The following is a 27382-nucleotide window of genomic DNA, read 5'->3' as shown; positions in this document are numbered from 1 at the left end:
TGATTCCCATTTTAATAATAAATATTAATGTTTAATTTAAATAAATTAAATTATTGTCGATCCCTAATTAATATATTCATTCTTTATTTTGCTTAAAATAGAATTTTACTCCTCTTAAAAAGAGAACTGATATTATTTTTATTGACAAACAAATTGATTATTCTTTCACTTTATATTCATTATTTAATATATGAACAAATGTTTTTGATCATCTTCAGTGACCATTATCAGATTACACAGACTTAAGATTCAAAGCATTTGAATTAGAACAATTTTTGAAAAGTTGGAACATTATAATATAACTATTAAATATAATGCTAGTATATACAAACTGATTATTCTTATATATTTCAAATGAATAAATTTAAAACTAATCAAATTTTCAAGATATTATAATTAAGATATTTTCTTGCTCACTTTCTCTAATATAAAAAAACGAAATTCACAAATAATTGTTAAATATTTAATTTTATAAGTAATTCTTACTACATTATTATTAACTTCAAAATCATATTAAAGGAATTGTTGAGTTGCTTGAGTTAAATTATTCTACACAAACTGAATACTTCATACATTAGTTTTTATAGATCTTTATCATATTTAATAAATTACTATTGTATATTAGTAATATAGAATAATTTATTTGAAGATCTTTTAATAATAAAGTATCAGAAGAATTAAATATATGTTTCTTTTTATACAATCATGCAGCCATTTTTCATATAAATAATTCTAAATCTTATTTACATGAAGCATAAAACTTAATTTTGTTACCAAGCTTATTTCTTTGACCTTATAAAAAATATCTTCATAAATTATTTAATTTTAATTTAAAATTTTCAGTAATTAATTTTATAAAAAATTTGATGACTAATTTTACAATTAATTTTTATATTCAAATAGTAGACAATAGACATTTCAAGGCTATATTACCACACAATATATGAACATTTAAATACGGAAATTTTATCACTTGTCAGAAGGTAACGAAAATCATAGCTACCATGACACTATGTAGTAACAACATTCAGAGCAAAAAGTTCTTCGTTAAAACTATTTCAAGGAAATAACACTATAGGAATACTTGGACATCCTTGACCTCACAAGCAATAAAGAAACGTTCTATCTCCGATAAAATCTACAATAACCTTGTGTGAAAATAGCTTCTTTTGTAAATATAGACGTCTTTGGGTGGAAAATTTATCTGGAGCAAAAAAAACAAGATTTCGACTTTTTTCTGCTTACAACAAACAATTATTTGTTTTACTGAAATTTAAACAAATAATGAAATATTGTATTTCACACCAACAACAGTACAATACTGGTATCAAGTGTAATAAAATGATTACTCATTCGTTGCCCTAAGATTCGTAATAATAAGCAAACATATACATAAATATTTCTAGAAAGTTTGCTTAGCGAGTCTCAAAAATCTCCGAAAAATGCTGAAAGAATCATTAAATTATTTTCGTTTATTTCTAATAAATTACACAACAATGCCCGGTGATAAATTCGTATTTTAAATAAAGATATCAGATCAAAATAAACACACGACGACGATAATTTTATTGATATTCTTTCAGGAAAAAGAAAGAAAAAAAAAAAAGATTTACTACTTTGATATAACTTCTAATCTTGTATACTTGTATATCTAAATGAGGAATGTATGGAACATACTTGGAATAAAACAGCGAGATCAACAAAATTGACCCTTTCATGATGTTTATTTTGTTATATTGTGTGTAGGCTATACTATTTGTAAACGGCGACAGGTGGAAAGGCCATCATGGCGCCAATCGATAATTGTCTACCAGTTATTTCTCGGAAGAGGCCAAATTTAACCAGGAGTATAACAGTTACGCTCTCATTCATCCATTCTCTTTATGACTTACGAGTTAGAGTATTTAATTTTATTGTGATTGCTTATTACAGTACCCTATAAATGCAGTTTAAATAATTTATAATTGTTTCTGTTTTGTTCAAATTGATTTTGAAAGGTAAAGATAAGCTTAAGCCCAGATTCATCCAGAATGCGTAATGGGAGACGTCCCGCCATCGAACTTACTCAGGAAAACCTGTCTTTTGTTCTCTTGTCATTGTCAGAATTCGATAAACAACTGGATCTGACATGAAAGAAACTAAACGATAAATCGTTATGAAATGAACAGCTTGTTTTGTTCCTTAACGTTTCCATACAAACTATGAAATAGCTCTGTAACTAACAAGAGCCATTTCATTTCTTCACGCTATGGATAAATCTTCATTTGGACACGGTTCACGTGATGCTGAACTGCATCCGGACGGACACGTGATCAATTTTCAGTACGTGACCTAATACAATTAGGTTAAACGATGAGAGAGTGAATTGATAAAGACAAGTTACAAGCGTAAAGACTATTTTGTCCGATTGAGGTCGTCAACCTCCTTTCTGGTCCATGTCCCAGAGACGAAAATCGGTCATGTGATGCCGTTCTTTTGCCGATTGACAGTCAAGGTAAAAGTAACCAAGTGTGTAATATGTAACTTTCCATATCGTTACACCCGTTTTTTCCGCTGTTGAAATAAAATTGGTAAGAATATATACCGCAGATGCATATCTTTTCCCGTTAAGAATAATAAATTTCGATTAATCAGCCAATAAAAAAATTAACAAAACGTGACGAGTATCCTTTATGAATCATAAAAATTATACAGATTTGAATCAATAATACTTGTAATTATAATTAACGGATCAAAAATATTTACTAGAACAATAAAAAAAAAACCGAAATTGTCCGTGAATTTAATTTAATATCGAAAAAGTTAATTTAACTAAAAACAAGCAATTAAGTTTATTTGTTGAGAGTTAATTAACAAAACTGACCACGTGTTGTCAAATCAAAATTCCCAAATTACCAACTGAAGTAATAGTTTTTACTAATTTCCGTTAATAAACTCGGAGATAATTTGTATGGAAGGATTAGATTATTTATGTTTATTTTAAACACTACAAAATCATAAATAAATTTTGAAATTAATTACCCGACCATTTAGCTTACATCATAACCGCATGAGGTAATAAAAGATATAGTTTTTAATTTTAACCCGAATAATCAAAAATTTTCTCTAATTGATTAATAACTAAATTTAGAAATCTTTACTTCGATTTATATATAAAGTATTTAACTTATTCCAGACCGAACGAAAATAGAAATTACCTAGGTAACCTAATATATAACAACATTCGAATAGAAAGGGGGAAAAAATCGAATTAAACTGTCTGCCAAAATGACCAATACATGGCCACTTTGAAGAAAACTCTACTTTAAATGCTATTGCTTTCGGTTTAGTGACTAGATCGAATTCGTCTATATAAGATACATTGTCAACAAAAATTGAAAAATGGAGTTCTCGCCGCGGAAAAATCGATAAAACGTACAAGAGAAATATCGATTATCTTAAGAATTTGTGCAAATATCGTATTTGAGATGTATTTTCTTAACTGTACATATTTATTCCAACATGTCTCTGAATATCGACGTATGACCTTTCATCGAATGACAGCAGACACATTTCTTTCATTCTGTATAAAAATCTATATTTTAATATTTTCTGAATATTAATAAAACAAAATAAAGAAACTATCATTTCCATTTCAAAACTTAAAGGAGATCCAATATTGATCAACGCGCCATCACAGCAGCATATATATATATATATATAGTGTTCTGACATATTCAGACACATTATATTTGAGTCTTAAACTACACACGCAATATAACAACCCATAAAAATTCACGATATATCGAGAAAAATATCAACATTCAAACAAGATTTCTTGAATTTTATCCTATATGTATGTGTGTGTGAAATTCAACTTTTCATAATTTAAAATTTTATAAACACGTGATACGTAAATAGAATACAGTAATATAACTTACATTGGGTTCATTAAATCCACCCTTGTCCGATGTAAACAAAAAGAACACGATTTAACTTAACGACATAACGAATTAGAAGTTAATAGTTCCGGAAATACATAACGTAAATATAACAATTTATTTTCTTTCAAAATTCAAATAAGTTTTTATATTGAAAAAATAAACCATTTACTTTCTAAACATAGATTCTTTTTTGAATGTTAAACTAATCATTACCGCAAAATGTTGATTCAAATTCTGGTTTACAATACAATACATCGAGATAAAGTTGTGCATTTGTATTATATTGAGAAAAATTCTATTTTCTCGATATAATATCGTTCCAATTTTAAAAAATAATAAGCTATCGGGCAAAATACATTTTAATATTTACGTCCTTTTTAAAAAATGCTATCCAAATTTTACATGTGTTTGTAATTAATACTTGAGTGGAATTGTGAATTTTTTTCCCTCTTATCTGAAAAAGTAATGGTTTTTTTTTCGGTGCTAAAAAATTGTTAATTAGTTCACTCCGTAAATTATTAATTCCGAATATCGTGTAGTTAAAAGTTAAATCGTGTTCTAATACATTGTTTAAATCAAACAAGAGTATGTTAATTAAATGTGTATGTCTACACACACATTTTTTGTTTCCGACAGTTGCCGTTGTTCACAGGTTTCATCACTATATTTAATTATTTGTAAATATAAATACATATATATATATAGATCCATATTTTGCTCAAATAATATATAATAATAATATAAATTGTGTGTGTACGTACAGTACGTATACATACACACAATTTATATTAAAGGAACACTCGAGAAAAATGGACGTGGCTTTGTTGAAAAGTGGTCGTTATTAGAGGTTTAACTGTATTTATATACAGTATATAGGCCCTATATAATGTGTGTGTGTGTGTTTATGTGTTTGTATCAATGGCGCATTATAGCTTCACGGGGACAGGCAAATTTGAATTAGGGGGCCCCCACATAGTGTTGAATTCAGACATTTTTCTTAGGGGGAATTATTGGGAAATTCTTATTGGGCCCCCGTTAATGGAGGCCCTAATCAATTGCCTTTTTTGCCCTTAGGATAGCGCGCCTCTAGTTTGTGTTGTATGCTGGCATATAATGCAAAATCCACTTTTTACTCAAATATTTTAATTGCTTAATTAGAGATAATTTAATATTATCACCGAATTAATTTCTATGTGTAGAATTTCAATTAATTTCGTTACATTAAAAAAAAAACTTATTAATTAAAATAGTTTCGGCTATTTTAATTAGTGGTTTTGTCACCCGATTATTTAAAACAGCGATTAATAAAATAGAAAAAAGAAGAAAGGATATTTTAAATATCATTTTTTAAAAATCTTATCTCAATTAAAATTCGTTTACCTTTAACTATACCATTTAACGAGAGAGAGAGAGAGAGAAAAAAAAAGGCTCCGTTTAATTGATTTTAGTTAAATTTTTGTGTCGGGATATATTTCACTCATTAAAATTTTAATAGTTCTTAAGGTTTAAATTAAACACGCCGTCTTATAACAACAAACAATAAAAAGAGACACTTCCGTACCGGATGTGACGTAACGGATTCGAAAAAAATTTTGAAAGTTTAACACGTTTTAAACTGATTTAACACTAAACATTTGTATATTTATCTATTTTTTAAATAAAAAAATTTAAATAAAAGCGAGTAAAANTTCAAGAAAAAAAAAAAAAAAAAAAAAGCTTTTTTTCGGACAGGATGTCGAGTGGTGACGTCAAATCCGGGTGGAGTTTTAATATATATTATTTTAAACTTTTAACGTTTTTTTTTTATTATTATTATATTCACTTTCTACATTATAAAACTTTATTTCACGCCTTAAATGTGAATAGAGATTAATTATCGAGCGGTTGCATTATAATGAACTTGGTAATGATCGCTACGCCCTTCTATTTAAATAGGTGACGTCACGTTATATTTTATATATACACAGATAAACTTTAAGAAAAATTATATACATAAAAGTTAAGCATTTAATCGATATATAACGTTGGCCGAAACATAAGTTCGTCAACCTTAAAAAAAGGGTGAGTTGGTGTGTGTGTGTGTGTGTGTGTGTGTGTGTGTGTATGCGTTTCGTTGGTGTTTTTGTAGCCCGAGAAAATGACTCCGCATAACTCTTTCAAGGTGACCCGTAAGGCACACTGACCAATAATATTAAAATTTCTACAAACGAGTCTTTTAAAATTGCTTTTACAATTTTAAAAACCTTTAAAAAATACACATATTTTAATCGAAACGGTGACTTGTACGCGCCATTACCAGTCGAATGAGAAATATCGTTAAGTTTTAAAAATACAGGTTGATATCTTCTCTTATTCTTTATATCGATACTTTTACTAAATTCTTAGTACTAAAGCAATCAGCGAAGTGAAAATAATGGAGTTGAAACACAGCCAAAAAAAGGGGGGGGGGAAATCTAGTAAGACGAACAAGAGCGAAGTTAACTCGCTTTGCTAGAGACGAAAGGAAAAAAATAAATAAAAATAAATTTAAAAATCGTTAGTAAAAGTTAAACGAAATAAAATTTTTCTCAGTAATCTTTAGGAAAATTTCGTTTATATTTATATAATGTGTTTTTCTTTGTGGATTTATATATATAAACCAAGTTTTAGATAAATGTGACATTTCGAAAATACCCTTCAACGGCAAGAATTTCTCTAAACTATATATAAACTTCTATGTGTAAAAGTGTCACTTTCACATTTTTATTGCGTGTTTTTTCGGTGTAGAATTTTTTTTTAACTTTATTTTAAGAAATAATTGAAAAAATATAATAAAAATCTTACTTACCATTAAAAGAGACTAACTGCACAGGTAAGGAATGAGCTGCAAATACTCTACCAAAAGGTATATCATCGGGCGTGCTAGTATCAGAGTCCGGCGAACCCGAAGTTGGTCCATATGCACCGTGATTAGCGGGTATGGTCATAGGTTGACCCGTGTGTCCATTCCACACATTAGAAAGACTTCTTGCCCTTTGACGTGCATCGGCTCTTGAACTGTTTCCAGCACGTAGATGATGATGTGCGAGAACACTTAAACCTATACCAGAATTAGCGCCGGTCCTATTACTGGCATGTACTCTTGGACTATTAGTAGTACTGCTCTGTTTTCCGCCCATTCTTATAATTAATTCGATCGCTATCGACAAATAATTTAAATTAGTAGATAAATCATTACCGGAACGGTAGCCATCTTGTACTCTATCTTCTATAAATTGTTTTTTTTTTTTTTAATCCACCCGTCGATTCTCACTGTCGAACCAACGAATGACGAGAACCAGACAGACTAGATTTGTTGGTTGAGAGACGTTGCGAAACCATCTAACCGTTGGTTTTACACCGACTTGTTTATCTTATCCCCGTCTGTGCTGTGTTATCTAGTGTTGTTGGCCGACTAGGCCACGAACGTCATGTGACCGGTGATGTCATACGTGTAATTACAGCGCCGCAGACGTAAAAATGGCTGATTTACCGTTTCGCCTAACAGTTTAAAAGGGAAATTATTTTTACAGTTTTTTTATTTTTTTTTAAATTATTAATTAAGTAATGTGGATAGATTATATTTAATATTTTATTTCTATTGATTTTGTATCGATTTAAGCATGCGCCCTACGTTATTTCCGTATAAACAATGCCAATAGGGGGAAGAGTGAGCCGAAAGGGGGTCTGGGAATTTTACAACGTCTCCTATCGGGGATAATTGATTTTTTTTAATTATTAGTTTTTTTTTCTTTTTTTAATTTAACAAACTTAAAACCGTTTGACGGTTAATTTAATTTTATTCTACTTTTGCTTGATAGAAAAATATTAATATATATTCAATTATACAAACAACAGTTCCGAAAAAAAAAATGTAGAATAAAAATCGGCGCCGTAAGGGACTCGTCCACGTGTAAGCTGTAGGATCTTTAACGCTTACTGCGTAGATAGAAACCAATTATTTATAAACATTAACCGCTTTCTAGTCATCGTAAACACGTAAAAATTGTTTCATGAATTACTTTTTTATTAATTAATATGTGAGAAAATCACGAAGCGAGATGAAATGTTTCTGCACAGATGATCTCAACTTTTCTTCACAAGCTTCCTTAATAAAAATCCATCCTTCCTACATAAAAATAATAGAAAAATACTGTCCAAATTCATATAAAACAAATTATTTTACATGCACGTTATTTATATATATATACAGTATATACACATTTATATACAAAATATTTATTACATTTCATAAATTATACCAACCTTTTTTTTATATTATTTATATAATAAATAAATATATTTTATATTAGAAAAAAGAAACCCCCTCGAGATATGTATCTATACGATCTAAATTTTAAAAATATAATATTATAATATTTATATAATAAATAAAATATTACTGAAGAGAGTAATGTATTATTAATGATTTAGTAATCATGTTAAATTTGAAAAATAAGGAAAAAAAATATGATATTTGATACTTTTTGTGAATATTTATGGCCTTTTTATTTATTAAATTTTCTATGTCAACAGAAAAACTTGTTATCTTGTCTTACAGATGGGGAGGAAGAGGAAGAAGAAGGAAGCTGAGGAGGAGGAGGAGAAGAAGAGGAAGAAAAAAGTAATTTTCTTTAATATTAAAGTTTCATAAAAGGAAATTTTAATCTTAAAATTAGTTTTAAAAATATATATATATATTTTTTTCTCAATTTGAACTTTATTTTATTTGGCTTTCTGAGAAGAGATTTAATTTCTTTTTAAATTCATTTATATTCATTATCGAAAGGAATGACAGTAAGTATCAAATTATCATTATTAATAATATCACGTGACGCACGACATCCTTTCTATTTTTAATTTATTGCTTAGTCAATTGTTTGCTATTTAATTCTCTTCCCTGTGAAGTTTACTAAATAGTTTTAGGTTTATTTAGAATAATGACTTTCAACTTAATCTTATTTTTCTGTAGTAAGTGCTTTGATAAAAATTAGGTTGAGGTAAGTTCGATTTTGATGGAATGCCTTACTTAATGAGATCAATTTAGTAATAAATAGATTATGAATTAGATTTAAGGAAGTATGATTTTAATGAATTAAATTAAGGATAAATGTAGTACAATCTAAGCTTTTCTTCTTAATATCTGATATATACAAGGCCGAATTTTTACATCGGCGAAACAAATTGCAGCTTAGGTCCTCGCGTTATGACTCTATAGCTTAGGGCCTCATATTTTTACATAATTTAATAGGGAAAAAGCCTATTATATGTTATATATTAGGGCCAAAATATGCTTAAGTCGAGCCCTGGATATCCATAAAAGTTTTAGTGATAGTTGTAGGCGTATTCATTGAAATTGTATACACAGCAACTGTATCGCTGAAATGTTATCTCAATTCTTAAATTATCTCTACGAAATTCTCCATAAATTAACTTTTAATGGATAGAATTATATATAATTCAGAAATTTAATCAAAATAAGTCTATATTGATTATTATATCTGTACATTATCCTATACTGTCTATAGATCTATGCACTTTATCAGCTAGATAGAATGATATAGATCAATGAATAAAGTAACCTCGAACGTGAACAATGTAACTTAAGCTGTGTTTCCCAACTAGTAGGTCGCGACCTCCTAGAGGTCACGAATCCTATTTCCGGATATTGTCATGGTCTTCCAGTGCGTTAAACGTCCCCGCCGATTTAAAAAATGATCTAAATATATATTAATCTTTAAATTTAAAGTTTAACGTAAGAAATATCCTCAAGTTAAATTAATAAAAGTCTATAATTGTTTCCAAGCTTGATTAATTAAGCTTATTTTAATAATGAAAGCTGTCTATCGATCCTGAATCAATTAAAACTAAATCAGTATCAATCTAATCAGCAAAAAAGTAGATAATTAATGTACATTGAACCGTAACATTAATCTTAGAATTGACAATGAAAATCATCATCTAAGCTCTTGTACAGTAAATAAATTTATTCAATAAAACGAATGAAATAGCTTGAATTTAATAAATAAAATTGGGGTCTAATACATAAAATTGCTAATTTAAATAACATTAGAGCAATGGTTAAGAGCTTTAGTATATTTTTATTATAACATTCTATATCATTAAAAGTTTATTCTGGATGATCACGATAACCTGTTATCTCTTCTAGTAAATAGAAAATGATGAACTCTCCGATATAACTTAATTAGAAATTCCTTCCGAAGCGATTTAAATGATACAAATGAGTTTCTTAATCGCTAAAAAAATTATTCAATTAAATGCAAATTAAAGCTTCCAGGAGTAAAAAAGGCACAACAATGACTCATTTAATTTAGACACTTTATCCTACTAATATTCCTAGGAACAATAATAGAAATTATATATAATTTGTGGAATTATAAGGCATAAAATTATACTTCATCACTGATATTATTAAAACATTAGAAAAACCCACGTGATAAAAAATTATATTTATGATATTATATAATATATTCTACGAAAGATCAATTATTGCTGATGTTGTCGGTAATATTATTATTTATTATACTAAAGGGAGTCGTTAAATTTTTCAGAAGAGACATACTTGACCATTATTACGGTCAGTAACACCTCTTCTGAAAATTCAATGATTTCGTTTCAAGAGTACAGGAGTTTTATTATAGAAGATATATAAAAGTATAAGTAGAACATTGACTCAGATTCTGGTAGAAAAAAAATAAGTTCGATCGTATATTTTATTGAATAAAGTAAGCGAATCCATTCAATAAAAATTGCAAAGTATATTATATTGTAAAAATCGGATCAGATCACCGAATCCTTAGTCAAACGTTTTTGTATAGAGACAAAAGAATCGTCAAAGAAGCCATACACTTTGCAAAACTTTTGTAACTTAATACGGCATTTTTCTTCTAAAAATTCACTCAAATTATTGTAAAATTAATCTTAATAAAATATTGTAAAGGATAAAGTATCATTTTAATTCATACATCTTTTGAAATTATCGGAAAATATTAAGAAGTGATGAAGTACAACTTGTTCTCCAATTAATTAAGTATATGAAGAATAGAAGAGAAAATATCATAATTGAAGAAGTATTTTTAAAAATATTTCTCAGTTTATTAATGAAAACAATCAATGCATCGACTTTAAAGAAACTTTATTGAAAATAAACATGCAAATTTCAATGTGCAATTCATCCTCGCTTTACGACCTACCGATTTTACGACTGTTAATAATTTAAAAAGTAAGATAAAAATTTATTTAATATTATAACCTCTTTCGTTACTTCTTTGGGGCAACAAACAGGTAATTTTTCAGGAACTTAGTCCTCATTTATCACACTGAACTTATAGAAATCTAATGACTCGCTTTACGACGATTTTTCAAGAACCAATTAGGAATCGTAAATGCGAGGTTCTTCTATTCAGAACTGTTATAAGACTTATTGGAAAGATGATTAAAATTATAATGTTACATTTTAAAAAATAAATTTTATGTTTAAGCCGAATTTTATTCACAAAATGGTGAAATTCCAATAATCCACAGTGTAAAACACTATCAATGTGATTAACTATTTGTAAACTGTGTTTTACATAAATAATTTCCGATCAATCTCAAATCTTGAGTAAACTTAAGAAAATAAACAAATTTAAAGATAACATTTTATCTCATATCTAAGCCATTCATTAATGAAAACTGATAACATATAAAGTTCTCACAAAGTCCTTAAGCATGAGATTGCTTCCTGATCTCTCAGTTACAGAATATCTCAACGATAAATTCAATGGATTCGTTATGGTATAGGCTCCTCGAAGTCTAGACTTGTGTGATAATTGACACGAACATTAACAGAATGGAGCAATCCTCTCTTTCACAATGCTCCAGAGCTTAGGGGCATTGTGGAAGAGAGAATTGTTCAATTATGACTTGTACAGTTAAAGGACTAAAAATAGCCACCTGGGCTTCTAATCTTCAACATGAAAACAGAAAGAATATAGAAAAGAATATGAAGAACAATTAAAGTTTCTGCAGAGAATGGAAGCCGCATACAACGTCTACATAACATATACAGAGACTTGACTACTCTTTCTATCAAAACTTAGATGTGAATTTAGATCATGAAAAACTCTAGATATTATAAATAATTCTTAATATTTGTTTTAAAAAATAACAAATTTTTACTTAAAATATTTGTAATTAGAAAATATAGCAAAATATTCTTAAAATCGTCACGTCGTCCCTTTCACATCACTGGAAAATAATGCGCAGTGGAGTCGACCTTCAAATTGCACTCTTCCTCGTCTAAAATGTAAAAATATGTCGTATTGTTTATATAAATTATGTTTTAAACTACCATTTTCCAAAGAGATTTTCAATCAATCTACAGAAAAGACGTAATAAAGAAGATAGACTCTTTGCATAATATCGTGTTTGTGCAATATAAAAGGCACTATGTGAAGATTATAAAACTCTTTTTAATGTTATATAATTTCAAATATTTTGAGTAATTCTAGACTCAAATTTTGCCCTTATTTATGGATTACGACGAGGAATGCAAAATAACATCCAGAGGGATATAGAACAATTTTTATGAGTCATTCCATCATTTCATCGAATGACTCAAAAAGAATCACGAAAAAACAAATCAGACTTTTCACGATGATAAGAAAATGCTGACAAATTCGAAGATTTCATACTGGTATATGGTATAACAAATAAGCCAAAGTAAATAATCTGTGTTTTTAAATAATTTTTTGAGAATGTTTTTATAGGCCATAAACTGAAATTTAAATTAAAATATAAATGAACTGTTTATAAAATTTTCACACCTGATGATACAAAATTAGGATATTTACAATTAGCAAAACAATTGAAATTATTTACTTCGATAGAAATCTGTACAATTATCATTTTACTTCATTAAAAATTCAGCAACGAGTTGCTTAACTTTCCGGGCAACATTTGGTGGCGCCATCTGTTATGATAGTTTATTTAAAAAAGCTTTTTATATTTTTAACTAATATAAAATGGCAAAAAGCTTAATTTTGAGGGGAGGGATGGGTTTATAAAAAATTCTAAATGATAATAACGAGTAAAATCGTCATTAAGTCTGACCCTACTGAAGATATACACGACCCCTTTTATCTCCCCACTCCCTCGACATTTAATAACGAAAATTTAATAGCATCAATCCCCTTAATAAACAAACCTCCCTACAAAATTTCAGAAATTTTCGACAAAAAGCACAGGAGATTAAGCTTCAAAGAGGGGCAACAAAATCGTTCCCCCACACACATACACACTAACATTCATACATACAAAAAAACCCAATTTTTTGTGTTTATAGACGTTTCAAGGTCCCACGAGTTCAAAAATATAAAAATCTGGGGGCCATACTTTCTGTTGTATATAACAGCAGGAAAGTAAAAAGAAGAAAAGAAAATCATTCATCTCTTTTCTTCTGTAGGCACTAAGAGGGTCTTTCTTTCTATACCCATCTTGCAATTGGGGATTAAGACCTTCCGGGTCTGCTTTACATAATTTTACGTTATCATAAACTAATAACGTCTAATTGTAGTTATTTACAAGCGAGCAATTATATATTGGGTGGCAATTTTTAATTAATTTTATTTAAAATATATGCTCTCCACCTCAAATTAGTATTGGCTTACCCCTGTACATCACACTTTTCCTTTAACAATAGAGTCGTGCCGGTCATCTATCTAACACCATTCGGGGGAAATTTTTGAATTGAAATAACGTGACTTCCAGTTTACATCGGAAGTTCGTATATAGTGCCCAGCAGTGGCCAAGCGGTCTTCGTACGTGTACGAAGTTCGGTCTTGGGTTCGCGCCTCGCTCGGAGGGGCTGGCTACGTGGAGTTTTCCGGGTTTTCTCCACGTCTGTAACGCCTAAATAGAGGCCAGTTTCCCTTAAAAACATCTCCCGGAAGGCATCCCTCCTAGGCAGATCGCCCAAGTGTTGCGTTGCCATAACTTAACAAAAAAACAAACAAACAGTTCTTATATAGTTACTCAGGGCCTCCTGCCCACAAGGTTTTCATATCTGGTCTCGTCTTTCATCTATATAACTCCGTTCTCGAGATTAAGGAAAAACAGAGGGATGACAACAGTGGGAATTTTTTTCAAAATTGCAGCCCAATTATTATATTTTCGTTTTTGTTTAGGATCCACAACTTCGCGTATTGATCGCGACATGCAGGCCTAATTTCTTTAGGTGCATTACACAGATGTAAATATTGAACAAATATGTTAGCAAAGAGCATTGAAATGAGGCTTTCAAGAAGGCCAACGGCCATGACCAGATATAACCATGTATTAATGCAACCTTGATAATAATTCCATTCTCTTTCGGTTTATGGATAAAGCTAAAGTTTTGTTACCTCTGCTTCAAATTCCACAGTTCTTTGCACTGTTAATCAAGGAAACCGACAAAACAAGATTGTTTATCATCACTTTTATGGAGTGATTATCCGTGTATTGTTATAAACTGGTAGTGCATTATAATTTCTAAAGTTGAATAAATACCAAGTTTAAACTTATATAAAATGTAAAAACTACATTTAAGACTCTTTTCCCTTATTGATTTGTAATATTTTTCATTCTCGAATTTATTAAAAACATTTTATAGATAAGATAAGACATTGGCAATCGCACGCTCTAAGTAGAGTACATTAGAGTCGCCATATTTTAAATCGAGAGTACAGCAAGTGCGTGTTTTTCGTTGTTTCGAAGTACGAATTGTTGTGGCTTGCCTCTGGCTGAGTGGATAAAACCACTGAACATTAGTAATTGATCGTGAGTTCGAACCTCGCCAACGCATCTTCACGTTTGTAACACCTAAATAGGGGCTAATTTTCCATAAAAAGGAACCTCCCTCGGCAGATCGCCCACGTATCCGATCTGGATCTTCATGGATAATTCAGATGAGAGAGTCATTCTGTATTGCTCCCTCATATTATCCGATCCTATTGAAGATCAGACTTACCCGTAATGACCATATAGTCCTCACGCCACGCCATACAATTACAAATTCAAGCTTTGAAAATCTTGAGAAGCGCGTTTTAATATGTTAATTACTTTATAAATAAATCTTGTAATATATTTTATATATAAAAAGCCCATATAATGTTGCCTTTTAATAACTTTTAGTCCATGTAATTTCCAAAAACCAAGATGAAGTTGAATGGAGTGACAAGATACAGCAAAGTAACTATAGGCGATATGCCAAGGGAGACAGGCTCCCAGGAGGACTTTCTATGGGAAAAGTTCCTATTTACTAACACGGAAAGAAAGCCCAGAAAACTCCCGAACCCACGATCAACTACTACCAGTGTTCGACGGGTTTTTATCCACTCGGTCACTGGTAATAGACCAAACATCAAGATGGAACTATAAGAACCAGAACATTATATAATAAAGAAGGATTTTGATCGAGCATATGCGTTACATAGTTTTGGGGATGGGGAATTTGCGGTAACTTTATGGAGCGTTACAGAGAGTGGGTGAAGTTAAAAAGTGTTAAAAGTAGCGTTACATAATTTATGGACGATCTCATAATATAAATGGACACTTAAAAGTACCAAAGGAAAATTGATAAAGTTAGAATTCTGCAAAATATCACACGTAGAGTGCTTCTAAGTAGCAAGCAGCTAAGTAAACAAACCAATAATATAGCCCGTTTCATACGAAACGGATTATGCTATTGGTTTGCTTACTTAGCTGTTTTCATTTAGAAGCACCCATATGGATAATAGAACAAAATCGAATAGAATTACGAATACTATCGACAAAACTCATTAATTAACAGAATTTATTTATTGATTTGTCATCATTAATGTAATGTATCATTCACAACAAATTGTCAAAGTTCACGATCTATCAAGGATATCTGGTCAATGACGAAATTTAAAAGATGCGTAAGCAAAACATAAACGTTATCTACTTACGTATATTTACCATTTTTTCTCAAGGATAAATATAAAGAACCTTCGAAAAATACTTCTTGCCAAATAAATAATGGCAAAATTCCCAAAAAATAAATGTCGAAATTAGATAATTTATGATTGATAAAAAAAAAATAATATAAGTAACTATTATTATTATTATTATTATTAATAGTTTATATAAAAATACACGAAAAAATGGAGTAACTACAACACGCGACGTTACTAAAGTAGTGCGGTGCAATAGATTAATTTTTTTGAATTCTCGAGCATTTACCCTTTTGTGACGTCACAAGCGATGGATCATGTGATGTTTAAAGGGGAACATGTGCTCGATTTGTTATCGATAGATTACAATAGATCAACTTTCTATACTTTTTAAAGGTGTTTTTTTTGGTTAATTTAATTTAAAAATGTCGCTTTTAGACGATACTACTGTTGAAGTAAGGAGTAGGAACAGGAGTAGGAACAATAGTAGTTTAAACGATTCCTACTCTTTACCTCATCCTTTATCCGTAAATCAAACTTCTGATGGGGGGTGGATGGTTAGATTGAGGACTGTTATCGATTCGGGACGATCCAGTGTCAGTGAATTCATCAAAAGTGAAACTGTTGACATCCCACCTGAAGAAAATGGCAAGTTTCATTTGATTGATTTAATTTATACTTTTATGTATAAATTTATCATATAATGATGTAAATTCATAGGTATAAGGATATATTATATTATATATACATACGCATTTATATATAATCTGTAAAAATCTCAAGCTTAGGCAATATCTGATATCAAAGTACAGTATATATCAAAACAAAAGTCATATCTACAAGAAATATATTTTAAAAGAGTTATAATGCTTAAATGACTTTGCAAGAATCATTTTTTAAATATCTTTACAATATATTAATTAACAAACATTATTTTAGTAACCTCAATACTGAAAATGTATGTCTTTAATCAACAATTTATATAAAAATTCTCTTAAACTTTAACAAACTGTGTTGTAAATAAGGAATATTTTAAAAACAGTTTGGAATAATTTATATGTAAAATTTTCTGCATGTTTTAATTTGTATTTTATGTCATATACAAAATCAAAAATGTTTTCATCTTATTTTTCTGAAGATGAGATTTGATGTTTGCACTCTTTTTATGTAATTTATTCCAAATCTAATAAAGTATTTTAATTATTTAAAAAGTTTTCATAAGAAATTTATAAAATTAATCTCAGAAATATATTAAATTTATTTACTTTAATTACTAAATTACAGTTATCAATTCTTTAACATTGTTTTTCATACATATTTTAATTCTTTCTGTTCTGTGATCTACTGAGGGTCTTTTAATCATGCTCACTGTTGGTTTATTCAGACTCAAAATATCTAGCATAGTGGTGGTCTTCTAATCAATAATCCAAACTGCAAATCTATGCTCTTTAGTCAGAGGAAGGAACATTTTCATGCATTGCATATCTCTTACATTAAGTTACTGGATACACAAAATATTATGGGATGCATATAAGGTTATATTTCCAGGATAAAAAGTGTATGGAGGCATAGGTGTTTGTGGTTTATCTGTTTAATTGATCCATGGTTCAAATAACTTTGAAAATCACTGATTTAGATCAACCCATCCCATGAAAATTTTTGAGCCAATCTAGACAAACTTGGGTCTGCTGTAGTGGCCTTTACTGCCTTAGCAATATAGTTTCATACTTAATAAGATTTTTGATTATAAAAATGATGCCATAAATCTCATTCCTTATAATAATAATAATTTGATAAATTGTGTTCCTGAAGATGATACTATTAATATTTCACATTTAAACTACTATAAATATAAAGAAACAGACATTCTTCCTTGTCAAAAAGTGCAACATATGTTTACAGATTTAAAAAGTTTGATTTCTCATGTTCAATCTTTAAAATAGAATATAATCTAAGAAGCTTTAAATAATAAAAGTTAAAGTATTTTAGGTTTATTTATGTAATTTGAATGTTGAAAAATTTGAGAACATATGTTGCTATTCAAACTACTGTTAAAAATGATATGAATTAAATTACTCATAAGAAGCATTATTTAATGATGAATTCAACTACATTATTTATTTTTCTTTTATATATTTACAAAATTATTAGGCAGAATCTGCTTCAATAGTCATAATTCTATTGGATCATTAGTGTTGCTATTAATGATTTGATATTATTGGGCTGCAATTTGAAAAAAATTATAGACCTATAATTTTAAGAACGTTACCTTTCATAGCTTATTTATTTATTCCTTAATTGAATAGTTCTTTTATTTATTATAATATTACTGTTTAGATATATTCATTCTTACAATTAGAAAAAAAATCTTTTATCTGAAGCCAACATGATGGGAAATCTCTTTTTTTTTTTTTATACATTATAGATATAAGAGTTGTAGAAAATTTAAATTATTAATTTACAGTAATTTTATTCTTATATGCTAAATAAGGAATTGTTAATCATAAATAAAATATAAATTTCTTTAGTTGAATTACTGATAATAAACTTTGTATCTCAATTTTTATTTGTTTATGTTTAGATATATAAAATGGACAAATATATAATAAACAGCATGGAAATATTAGCATATAATCATAAATGCCCTCATAAAAAACTGCTCAGGTCAAAAAAGAAACTGTGAATTATGTTCTTGTTGTGGGAACCAAATCATATCTTTTATTAAGCTTGGATGATCTATTCATCCAAATTTAAAATTTTATGCAGACAGGAAATGCTTGCAGTCTATATCTTCTTATAATATGTAAATCAAATTTAGTTCTTTCTAAGATTAAGGATGCCATTAAAAGATATATTTTACTGGAAATGAAAAGAACATGCTAACTGTTCTGTCTGATAGCTTGGACATGTAAAACATTTAGAAATTAAATATTCTACTTGTCCCAGTTAGCAAAACCAGCTAAATCACATCTTTCACAAATCACAAAACAGGACTGCAGAAATCTCATATTTATATATAATTTAAATACATCATAAGCCAACTCCACATATTCTGTATTTGCCAAATGTCTGCTCGACATTTGTCCAATACCAAGTAGTGTGGGTGATTTATTTATGACTAAAATTTGGTATTTGTCATTTCCCATTCCTTATCAGGATATTGTGCCTAATCAATGGGATGAATAGGCAATTATTCAGCAGTCGGTAAATACCAAATGTGTGGAGTTACCTTTAAAAACAATTCAAGACACATTAATTAATCTACAAATGCTACATTTTGTAATTAATCTACAAATGCTCACTCATTTTGTAATTTTTTTAAGGTTAATCATTCTTTCAAGCTTTCCAGATCTGCAGTCTCACTTTATTTTATAAGCATTTGAGAAATTTTATGTATATTTATGATATTATTATTAAATATGAAAAATTTGATTACTGTTTAATAATCAAATTTTTCATATTTAATAATAATATCTTGTTAATAAGTCAGATTAAATTAACACATAATTAATACATTTTTATTTTATGTAAGAATTTGTATTTATATAACTTTTCAGTTAAATCTTGTTTAGTAAAACAAAATATAGTAATGTAGAAAGAATTTCTTTAATTGTATACTGTATAATAAAATTAATATAAAGATTTTTCAATGTAACAATAAGCTAAAGAAGTGATTCAATCAATGGCCAGATGACTAAGGCAGTAAAAGTGCTATTTGCTTCTCTGAAGGATCCAGGTTCAATCCTCAAAGATTTTGTGGATGGATATGAAGGCTCCCATCTTTACCATACAACTGCTTCATTACAGGCCAGGTTAAACCTATTAATAGCATGAAGAAAGCCTTCTTAGTACTTACAGAGTAGAAAAAATTTACAATTTTGTTGAAATTTACTTTATTAAATATTTTTTTGCCCTGTGGGTTCTAGTAGGGCCTTTTAATCATGCACATTATGGAGTTGGCTAGGCCTACAATAGAGACAACAGGGTGGCGAGGGATAGAACTTAACATATCCAGAACAGGCCCCCTCAAAATTTCCCAGGGCTTTTCAACTGCCCAGATTTGATCCTGGGTTTTGCAGAATGGCAAGCTTATGCCTTTACTGCCTTGGCCATGAGCCAGTCCACAATTTAAGAAATAAGAATAATGACAGGTAAAAAGTGTAATTCTTTAAGATAAAAAGCAATATTTAATAATGAAAAGCACATTGAGGTATTAATCTACTAAGAGATATTTTAAATATTTACATAACAATTTATACAATATTTACAAAAGAATAAAAAATTTCCAAGTTCAATATTTTCTAAATTTCACTTGTTGCTTTTTTTTATTAGTTAAATTTATTAAAGATAAAGATTTAAGTAATTTGAAATAAGATTTTATTTTTTTGAAAATTACTTAATTATGACTGAAACGTAATCAAATGTACTTCCAAGAATGAAGCAGTTACGCTTGGAAAGTATTAATATAATTAAACACTATTAGAACCAAAGCTACTGTCAAATTTCAAATTTAACATACAATTAATTTGTTTACATTCAATACAAATTTCAATAAACAATGTCAATATTTGTATGAATAAAACAATAGTAAAGTGTTTTCTATATTATCATTTTTGTTCTTATAATGGAAGAGAACTAGAAATATGTATCTTGTAATAAAATATTTAAGAGATGAATAATGCTTTACTGTAGTTTCTAAATTTTTAAAATATACTCAGAATCTTCTATCTAGCATCGCATTTTGATTTTTCAATAATACATATGTATTATAAATAAATTAATCTTATGTGATGGAAAATGTATTGACTTTTCAGGTATCAGCTGGTATGCTGCAGTGTTTCTTGTTGTCAATGCTGCTCTCGGAGCTGGTCTGTTAAACTTTCCTCAGGCTTTCGATCAGGCGGGAGGAATTGTCGTCGCCTGCATAGTGCAGACGGGAAGTGTTGTCTTTAAAACACGAATGCAGTATTAAAATTAAAAAAAAATCTTTATTTTTAATTATATAAAAGTTTTTTTTCTGTAGGTTCTTTTAACATTTGTTATAGCAGCTTTAGTGATTTTGGCATACTGTTCGGACGAGAACAAATGTGCCACTTATCAAGACGTCGTTTCTGGAATGTGCGGCAAAATTGCCCGGAGGCTGTGTGCTGCAGCTGTCGCTCTGTACTGTTACGGAACTTGTATAACATTCTTGATAATAATTGGAGATCAATTTGAAAGAGGTAAATGAATTTGTTACAAAAATATAATCATTATTTGATTTTTAAATTTTAATATAATGTACACAGGCCCTAAAATCAGTTAAATGTTAGCTATCATTCCTAAACAAATTAAACTTTTGATAGAATCTGAAAACATTGGTGATTTTCACAGATAAAGTACAAAATGGAGTTATAATATAGATAACATTTTATGATAGTGAATTTTATATGACCTCAAAACATGTAATCAGAACAGTTATATCGAGAGCTCTTTTTTTTTCTATAGATAAACATATATTGCTCTGACTTAATTAATATTTAAAAAAATGTCTAATTATATTTTTAACTTACTATGCCCTAGAGGCACTAATAGGACTTATTATTATGCCCAAGATAGATTTGGCCAGATCTACAATGAGTGGTTGGGTGTTGAGGGATGTATCTGGATTAAACTATCCATTAAAATTTCAGAGGCTCTGACTTGGTCTTCAATCTAGGATTCCTAGAAGGGGCCCTGATTTGACCAAGCTGATGACTGCCTCAGCTATCCAAACCAAATTCAGTTTTGTTTCTATATAAGTTATTTACAATTTGTTTTTTTCTGCAGTATTAGCTTCGTGGTATGGTTCCAGCTTTTGTCATTATTGGTATATGACTAGAAACTTTACAATGATTGTCAGTTCTGTTGTATTGATCCTTCCATTTTGTTTTCCTAAAAGAATAGACTTTTTAAAATATGCAAGGTAAGTATTGTATAAAAAAATGTATTTCATTTTTTTTCTATTCTCTCAAAATATATTATTTTCCAGTTCATTTGGAGTGTTATCAATAATGTATGTGGAATTTCTGGTCATTTACAAATTCTATGAAGGAAAACATGAGTCTGGTCCCGTCAAATCGAAACCTGATGCTTGGACGGATGTGTTTTTAGTCATTCCTGTCATATGTTTCGGTTATCAGGTATTTAAATTTTGTAACTTGTGAAACATACTAGTCCAAGTATGAAAGATATTTTACATTTTCAGTGTCATGTAAGTTGTGTTCCAGTATATTCGTGCCTTAAAAACAGACGTGTTGGTGTATTTTTAAGAACAGTAATCGTTGCAATGGCCATATGTGTTCTCACATATACAGTAGCTGCAACTTATGGTTACCTTACATTTGGTTCTCTAGTCACCAGTGATATTTTAGAGTCTTACGATGCTACAGATCCTGTAGTGCTTGTAGGTTTGATAGCACTTGCAATCAAAACTTATACAACATATCCAATATTGTTATTTTGCGGCAGGTTAATATAATCTTCCCTTTCGAAAATAAACAATTTAAGATAAAGAATGATAAAACTATCTTTTATTTTCTAGAGTTGCAATTGATGACTTGTATCTTGAATTGAGGAAAATATCAATCGAGACTGGGATGCGTTTTGAACGATTGAGAAGAATCATCATAGCTATGGTATGGTTTGTTACAAGTGTGTTCTTAGCAGCGGTTATACCTAATATAGGTGTAGTAATTCAGTATTTGGGAAGTCTAGCAGCAGTTTTTATATTTATATTTCCAGGTAAGTTGTTAAAGAAATTATTAGTGATCAAAAAGTCTTTGCATCTTGTAAATAGAACACTATGATATGTCAATAGAATATGCTAGGACATTGCATGACTTGTTGATTGTGATGGAATTGAGATGGAACCAGGAAGGAAGAAGCAATCATTATACTTGCCATCACAGGCAATGCGATCCAAGAACAAAGCAATCACCATCAATTGCTTTGTTCTTGTGTTTTGTTTGTTCTTCATGCCTATTTTCTGTTAGCCACATGCAATGCTGTTTTTATTTTTAACCCAAAAATTCTGTTAAGTGTGCTCAGTCACATCAGGAAGCACAGACATTTTCATTTTGACTCCACCGTATATCAAAAATGAAAGTCATGGACCCTTATTACAGTTTTGATTTCTTACTGCAATTAATGGAAAATGGCAAAGTTGGACCATCAAATTTTGAGAATGAAATCAAATCAATAAGCGCATAGAGACATGATAGCAACCCTAGGACATGACTTCATTGCACATGCTCTTGCTACAACCTTATATCTTAAAAACAAAGTCATGGAGTGCCATTTTTTATTACATTTTTGGATTCCTCATTGTAATTAGTGGAAAATGGCAAAGTTTAATCAAAATTGATTGAACCAATTTTATAAACCACATAGACTAGGCTTTGCTAATGCTCCTCTCAATATATTCAGTGAAATAGATTCAAAATGGATGATGAACTGAAGACCTATTTATCTATGATTCTGTAACCAGCCAAATGAGTTCTACAAGCAGCATAAACAAATAAATAAACAGGATCATGTCAAGAATTAGACACTGAATAGTAATCTTCTCATCTGCTAGTAGACTAACCGCTCATTACACACATGCAGGATTATTACTAAGGGAAATGGTAGTATTTGAGTTTACCTACTTGTAGGTCCACCAAATATTCAACAGCTGGATGACTGAATGGCTAATTTGGTAGCCCACTGTTCTGGGGACCTGGGATCAAATCTGGACAGGTCAAAAAACTCCGATAAGTCTTTTGGGGGTTATTCATCAGGATATATTAGGCCCATCCCTAACCATCCAACTGTGATATTGCGTGTGGCTGAATTGGTAATAGACTTGCTAAAATGATCCTCTTAGTGTCCACAGGGCAGAGAAAGTTAAAATAAAAAAGAAAATAGTAGTTTTTATATGAAAGTGAAACAAGAACTCAATGCAAAGACTTTTCAGTTCACTTACATAATACATATTCTTCTACTTAAAAGTTTTTTTATTTATTACTCTTATTTTACAGGATTATGTCTCTTGCAATTGGCGTTAAAGAAAGATGACATTATCATTTTACCAAAAACCAAAGTCTTAATTGCAATTTCGGGTACGTTTTTATTTGTAGGTTCTCTTATTTTCGGACTGGTTTTCACTCAGTCATTAATAGAAAATATCAAACACAAGGATATGGATACAATTAAATTATGTCACTAATTATTCCTATTCTTAGAGGAATGTTGCAGGATTCATTCTCATAATTGTAAAGAACAGAAATTTTCACACATTCATCAACTTCATTTTTACTTTTTATAATTTTGTATTAAAGAAATAAAAAACATTCATCAACTTGAGTGATTTAAACATCATAACAGTATTATTATTATTATTATTATTATTAATAGTTTATATAAAAATACACGAAAAAATGGAGTAACTACAACACGCGACGTTACTAAAGTAGTGCGGTGCAATAGATTAATTTTTTTGAATTCTCGAGCATTTACCCTTTTGTGACGTCACAAGCGATGGATCATGTGATGTTTAAAGGGGAACATGTGCTCGATTTGTTATCGATAGATTACAATAGATCAACTTTCTATACTTTTTAAAGGTGTTTTTTTTGGTTAATTTAATTTAAAAATGTCGCTTTTAGACGATACTACTGTTGAAGTAAGGAGTAGGAACAGGAGTAGGAACAATAGTAGTTTAAACGATTCCTACTCTTTACCTCATCCTTTATCCGTAAATCAAACTTCTGATGGGGGGTGGATGGTTAGATTGAGGACTGTTATCGATTCGGGACGATCCAGTGTCAGTGAATTCATCAAAAGTGAAACTGTTGACATCCCACCTGAAGAAAATGGCAAGTTTCATTTGATTGATTTAATTTATACTTTTATGTATAAATTTATCATATAATGATGTAAATTCATAGGTATAAGGATATATTATATTATATATACATACGCATTTATATATAATCTGTAAAAATCTCAAGCTTAGGCAATATCTGATATCAAAGTACAGTATATATCAAAACAAAAGTCATATCTACAAGAAATATATTTTAAAAGAGTTATAATGCTTAAATGACTTTGCAAGAATCATTTTTTAAATATCTTTACAATATATTAATTAACAAACATTATTTTAGTAACCTCAATACTGAAAATGTATGTCTTTAATCAACAATTTATATAAAAATTCTCTTAAACTTTAACAAACTGTGTTGTAAATAAGGAATATTTTAAAAACAGTTTGGAATAATTTATATGTAAAATTTTCTGCATGTTTTAATTTGTATTTTATGTCATATACAAAATCAAAAATGTTTTCATCTTATTTTTCTGAAGATNTCCTCTTAGTGTCCACAGGGCAGAGAAAGTTAAAATAAAAAAGAAAATAGTAGTTTTTATATGAAAGTGAAACAAGAACTCAATGCAAAGACTTTTCAGTTCACTTACATAATACATATTCTTCTACTTAAAAGTTTTTTTATTTATTACTCTTATTTTACAGGATTATGTCTCTTGCAATTGGCGTTAAAGAAAGATGACATTATCATTTTACCAAAAACCAAAGTCTTAATTGCAATTTCGGGTACGTTTTTATTTGTAGGTTCTCTTATTTTCGGACTGGTTTTCACTCAGTCATTAATAGAAAATATCAAACACAAGGATATGGATACAATTAAATTATGTCACTAATTATTCCTATTCTTAGAGGAATGTTGCAGGATTCATTCTCATAATTGTAAAGAACAGAAATTTTCACACATTCATCAACTTCATTTTTACTTTTTATAATTTTGTATTAAAGAAATAAAAAACATTCATCAACTTGAGTGATTTAAACATCATAACAGTATTATTATTATTAATACTACATAAACAGAATTCTATGTACATAAAATTTAAAATTAAATGATCAATAAATTTTACTTTTTATAATTAATACTACTTACTGTTGCAAATTATTTCAAACTCAACACACATCACACTGTGATTTTAATGGGAAAGAATTGACATTTTGGATTTTCTTCTATGGATTCAAGTACTCACACACAACATTAAATTTGCATACTTTTTTTGGGAAGAACATTTTGACAATAATGTTATAAATTACAAAATATAAAAAGAAAACACAAAATGCTCAAACTACAGACATTAATAATTATTAAATTATTTTTAAAATAAAAATACATATAAATTCATAAATTAAACATGATTGTATCCATAAAAAAAAAAAATTAAAATCAAATAAAGTTTCACAAAATACAACTTTAAAATTACAATATAACATTCCAATCAATCTAATAATAATATATAATTGAAGATATCTCTCTTGAAATCTTTTGTACTTGCAAAATTTGATAATGGAGGGTCTCATTTTTATCCATTTCTTCCAATTCCAGCACTTTGGATTTGAAATAAAATGACATTCATTCGTCATCTGCATTCACACTTAAAACTTTTACAAAAATTAATTACTGTTAATTTTTTTTATTTTTGCAATAATTGATAAAATATTTCATTTTGCTGGAGAAGAATTTAAACTTTTGTGAAATGTCGTACAAAATTTAATTTTATTCATACGATGCATTTTAAAATGGCAAAACCAGGAATTTTATTTACAGTAACATAGGAATTGTTCTAATGTGTGAAGAGTTTAAAGTCAGCTATTTTAAAATAATCCATTCAATTTTTCCCTCCATTAATTAAAACTTAATGAATACCCTGTATTAAACTTTCACCACATAACATGTAATTCACTAGTTTTTCTTTCAGAAAAATGTCTGAAGAAGCTGTAGTGTGTTAAATTTATAATTTTTGAACAGATATTTTTTTTATCCATTTCATTCAAATTTAAAAATATGAAACAAATCTCTCGATTTATTTTTCTTTTATTTTATTAAAGAAACAATAGTCTGCATGTAAAGAAAAGCATATACAGTTTTACCATGATGGATCAGACTGAAATTTTAAACCTAGAGAATTCAGGAGAAAAAAATATGCTTGAAATTTCTATGTACAATATCAAAAGATAATCTTTCACTTAATATCTGAAAGACTGTTGAAGAAGCAATTTATAGCAGCATTGTGCTGGAGTGAGGGCAATTTGTACAAGCTATATATCAGTTATTTGCAAATATAGCTAGTCACGACATTGCTTGTTATACAAAACTATTTATCGTGTATATAATAAATCATATACGATATACATATTCTTATTTTTACTGTGTGCAAACACAGGCTTAACAGATTTCACCGCTGACTAAAAAGATCTCCCGCAGAAGGGAGAGGCGCTAGACCGCCCGTTACACTGGGTAGGAGAGTAAGATCTGGAAGATTCTGTAGGTGTGATTTCAGTTCATTTCGCACTTGAGTTACCCTCCTTAATTTATCGCGATATTCCTAAATTAAAATAAATATGCAGATTAAAGATTATCGACAATAATACTCACAATTTCATTT

At 29.1% G+C, this 27382-nt stretch overlaps 3 protein-coding genes across 5 annotated transcripts in view; 1 reads left to right on the top strand and 2 right to left on the bottom strand.

Moving 5' to 3' along the window:
- Positions 1-7375, bottom strand: part of LOC111632371 (E3 ubiquitin-protein ligase znrf2-like) — a 17840-nt gene extending 10465 nt beyond the window's left edge. For both annotated transcript variants that reach the window (XM_023376784.1, XM_023376783.1), the window contains exon 1: positions 6751-7375. In XM_023376784.1, coding sequence (XP_023232552.1) covers positions 6751-7081 — 331 coding nt within the window. In that variant the 5' untranslated portion in view covers positions 7082-7375. The remainder of the gene's footprint in view (positions 1-6750) is intronic.
- An 8760-nt stretch (positions 7376-16135) lies between these two features.
- LOC111632376 (putative sodium-coupled neutral amino acid transporter 7) lies at positions 16136-24275 on the top strand. The gene is made up of 8 exons (XM_023376788.1): positions 16136-16543; positions 20710-20831; positions 20919-21117; positions 21704-21839; positions 21906-22056; positions 22122-22384; positions 22458-22657; positions 23935-24275. Exons 1-8 carry the CDS (start codon positions 16321-16323, stop codon positions 24120-24122), a joined length of 1482 nt encoding a protein of 493 aa, XP_023232556.1. The 5' UTR covers positions 16136-16320; the 3' UTR covers positions 24123-24275.
- A 1867-nt stretch (positions 24276-26142) lies between these two features.
- LOC111632369 (regulation of nuclear pre-mRNA domain-containing protein 1B-like) overlaps positions 26143-27382 on the bottom strand; it is a 30982-nt gene continuing 29742 nt past the window's right edge. For both annotated transcript variants that reach the window (XM_023376781.1, XM_023376782.1), the window contains one exon: positions 26143-27322. In XM_023376781.1, coding sequence (XP_023232549.1) covers positions 27173-27322 — 150 coding nt within the window. In that variant the 3' untranslated portion in view covers positions 26143-27172. The remainder of the gene's footprint in view (positions 27323-27382) is intronic.

This window comes from Centruroides sculpturatus, unplaced genomic scaffold (genome assembly GCF_000671375.1).
Source record: "Centruroides sculpturatus isolate CEXI.00-Female unplaced genomic scaffold, Cexi_2.0 scaffold769, whole genome shotgun sequence".
In the NCBI taxonomy this organism is placed as follows: domain Eukaryota; kingdom Metazoa; phylum Arthropoda; class Arachnida; order Scorpiones; family Buthidae; genus Centruroides; species Centruroides sculpturatus.
This window is presented reverse-complemented; position numbering and strand designations above follow the sequence as displayed.

Coding starts and splice junctions, on each gene's coding strand:
- LOC111632376 (XM_023376788.1), top strand. CDS start 16,321: ATGTCGCTTTTAGACGATACTACTGTTGAAGTAAGGAGTAGGAACAGG. Junction 21,840..21,905: donor GACTTTTTAAAATATGCAAG/GTAAGTATTGTA, acceptor ATTATTTTCCAG/TTCATTTGGAGTGTTATCAA. Junction 22,658..23,934: donor TTTTATATTTATATTTCCAG/GTAAGTTGTTAA, acceptor CTTATTTTACAG/GATTATGTCTCTTGCAATTG.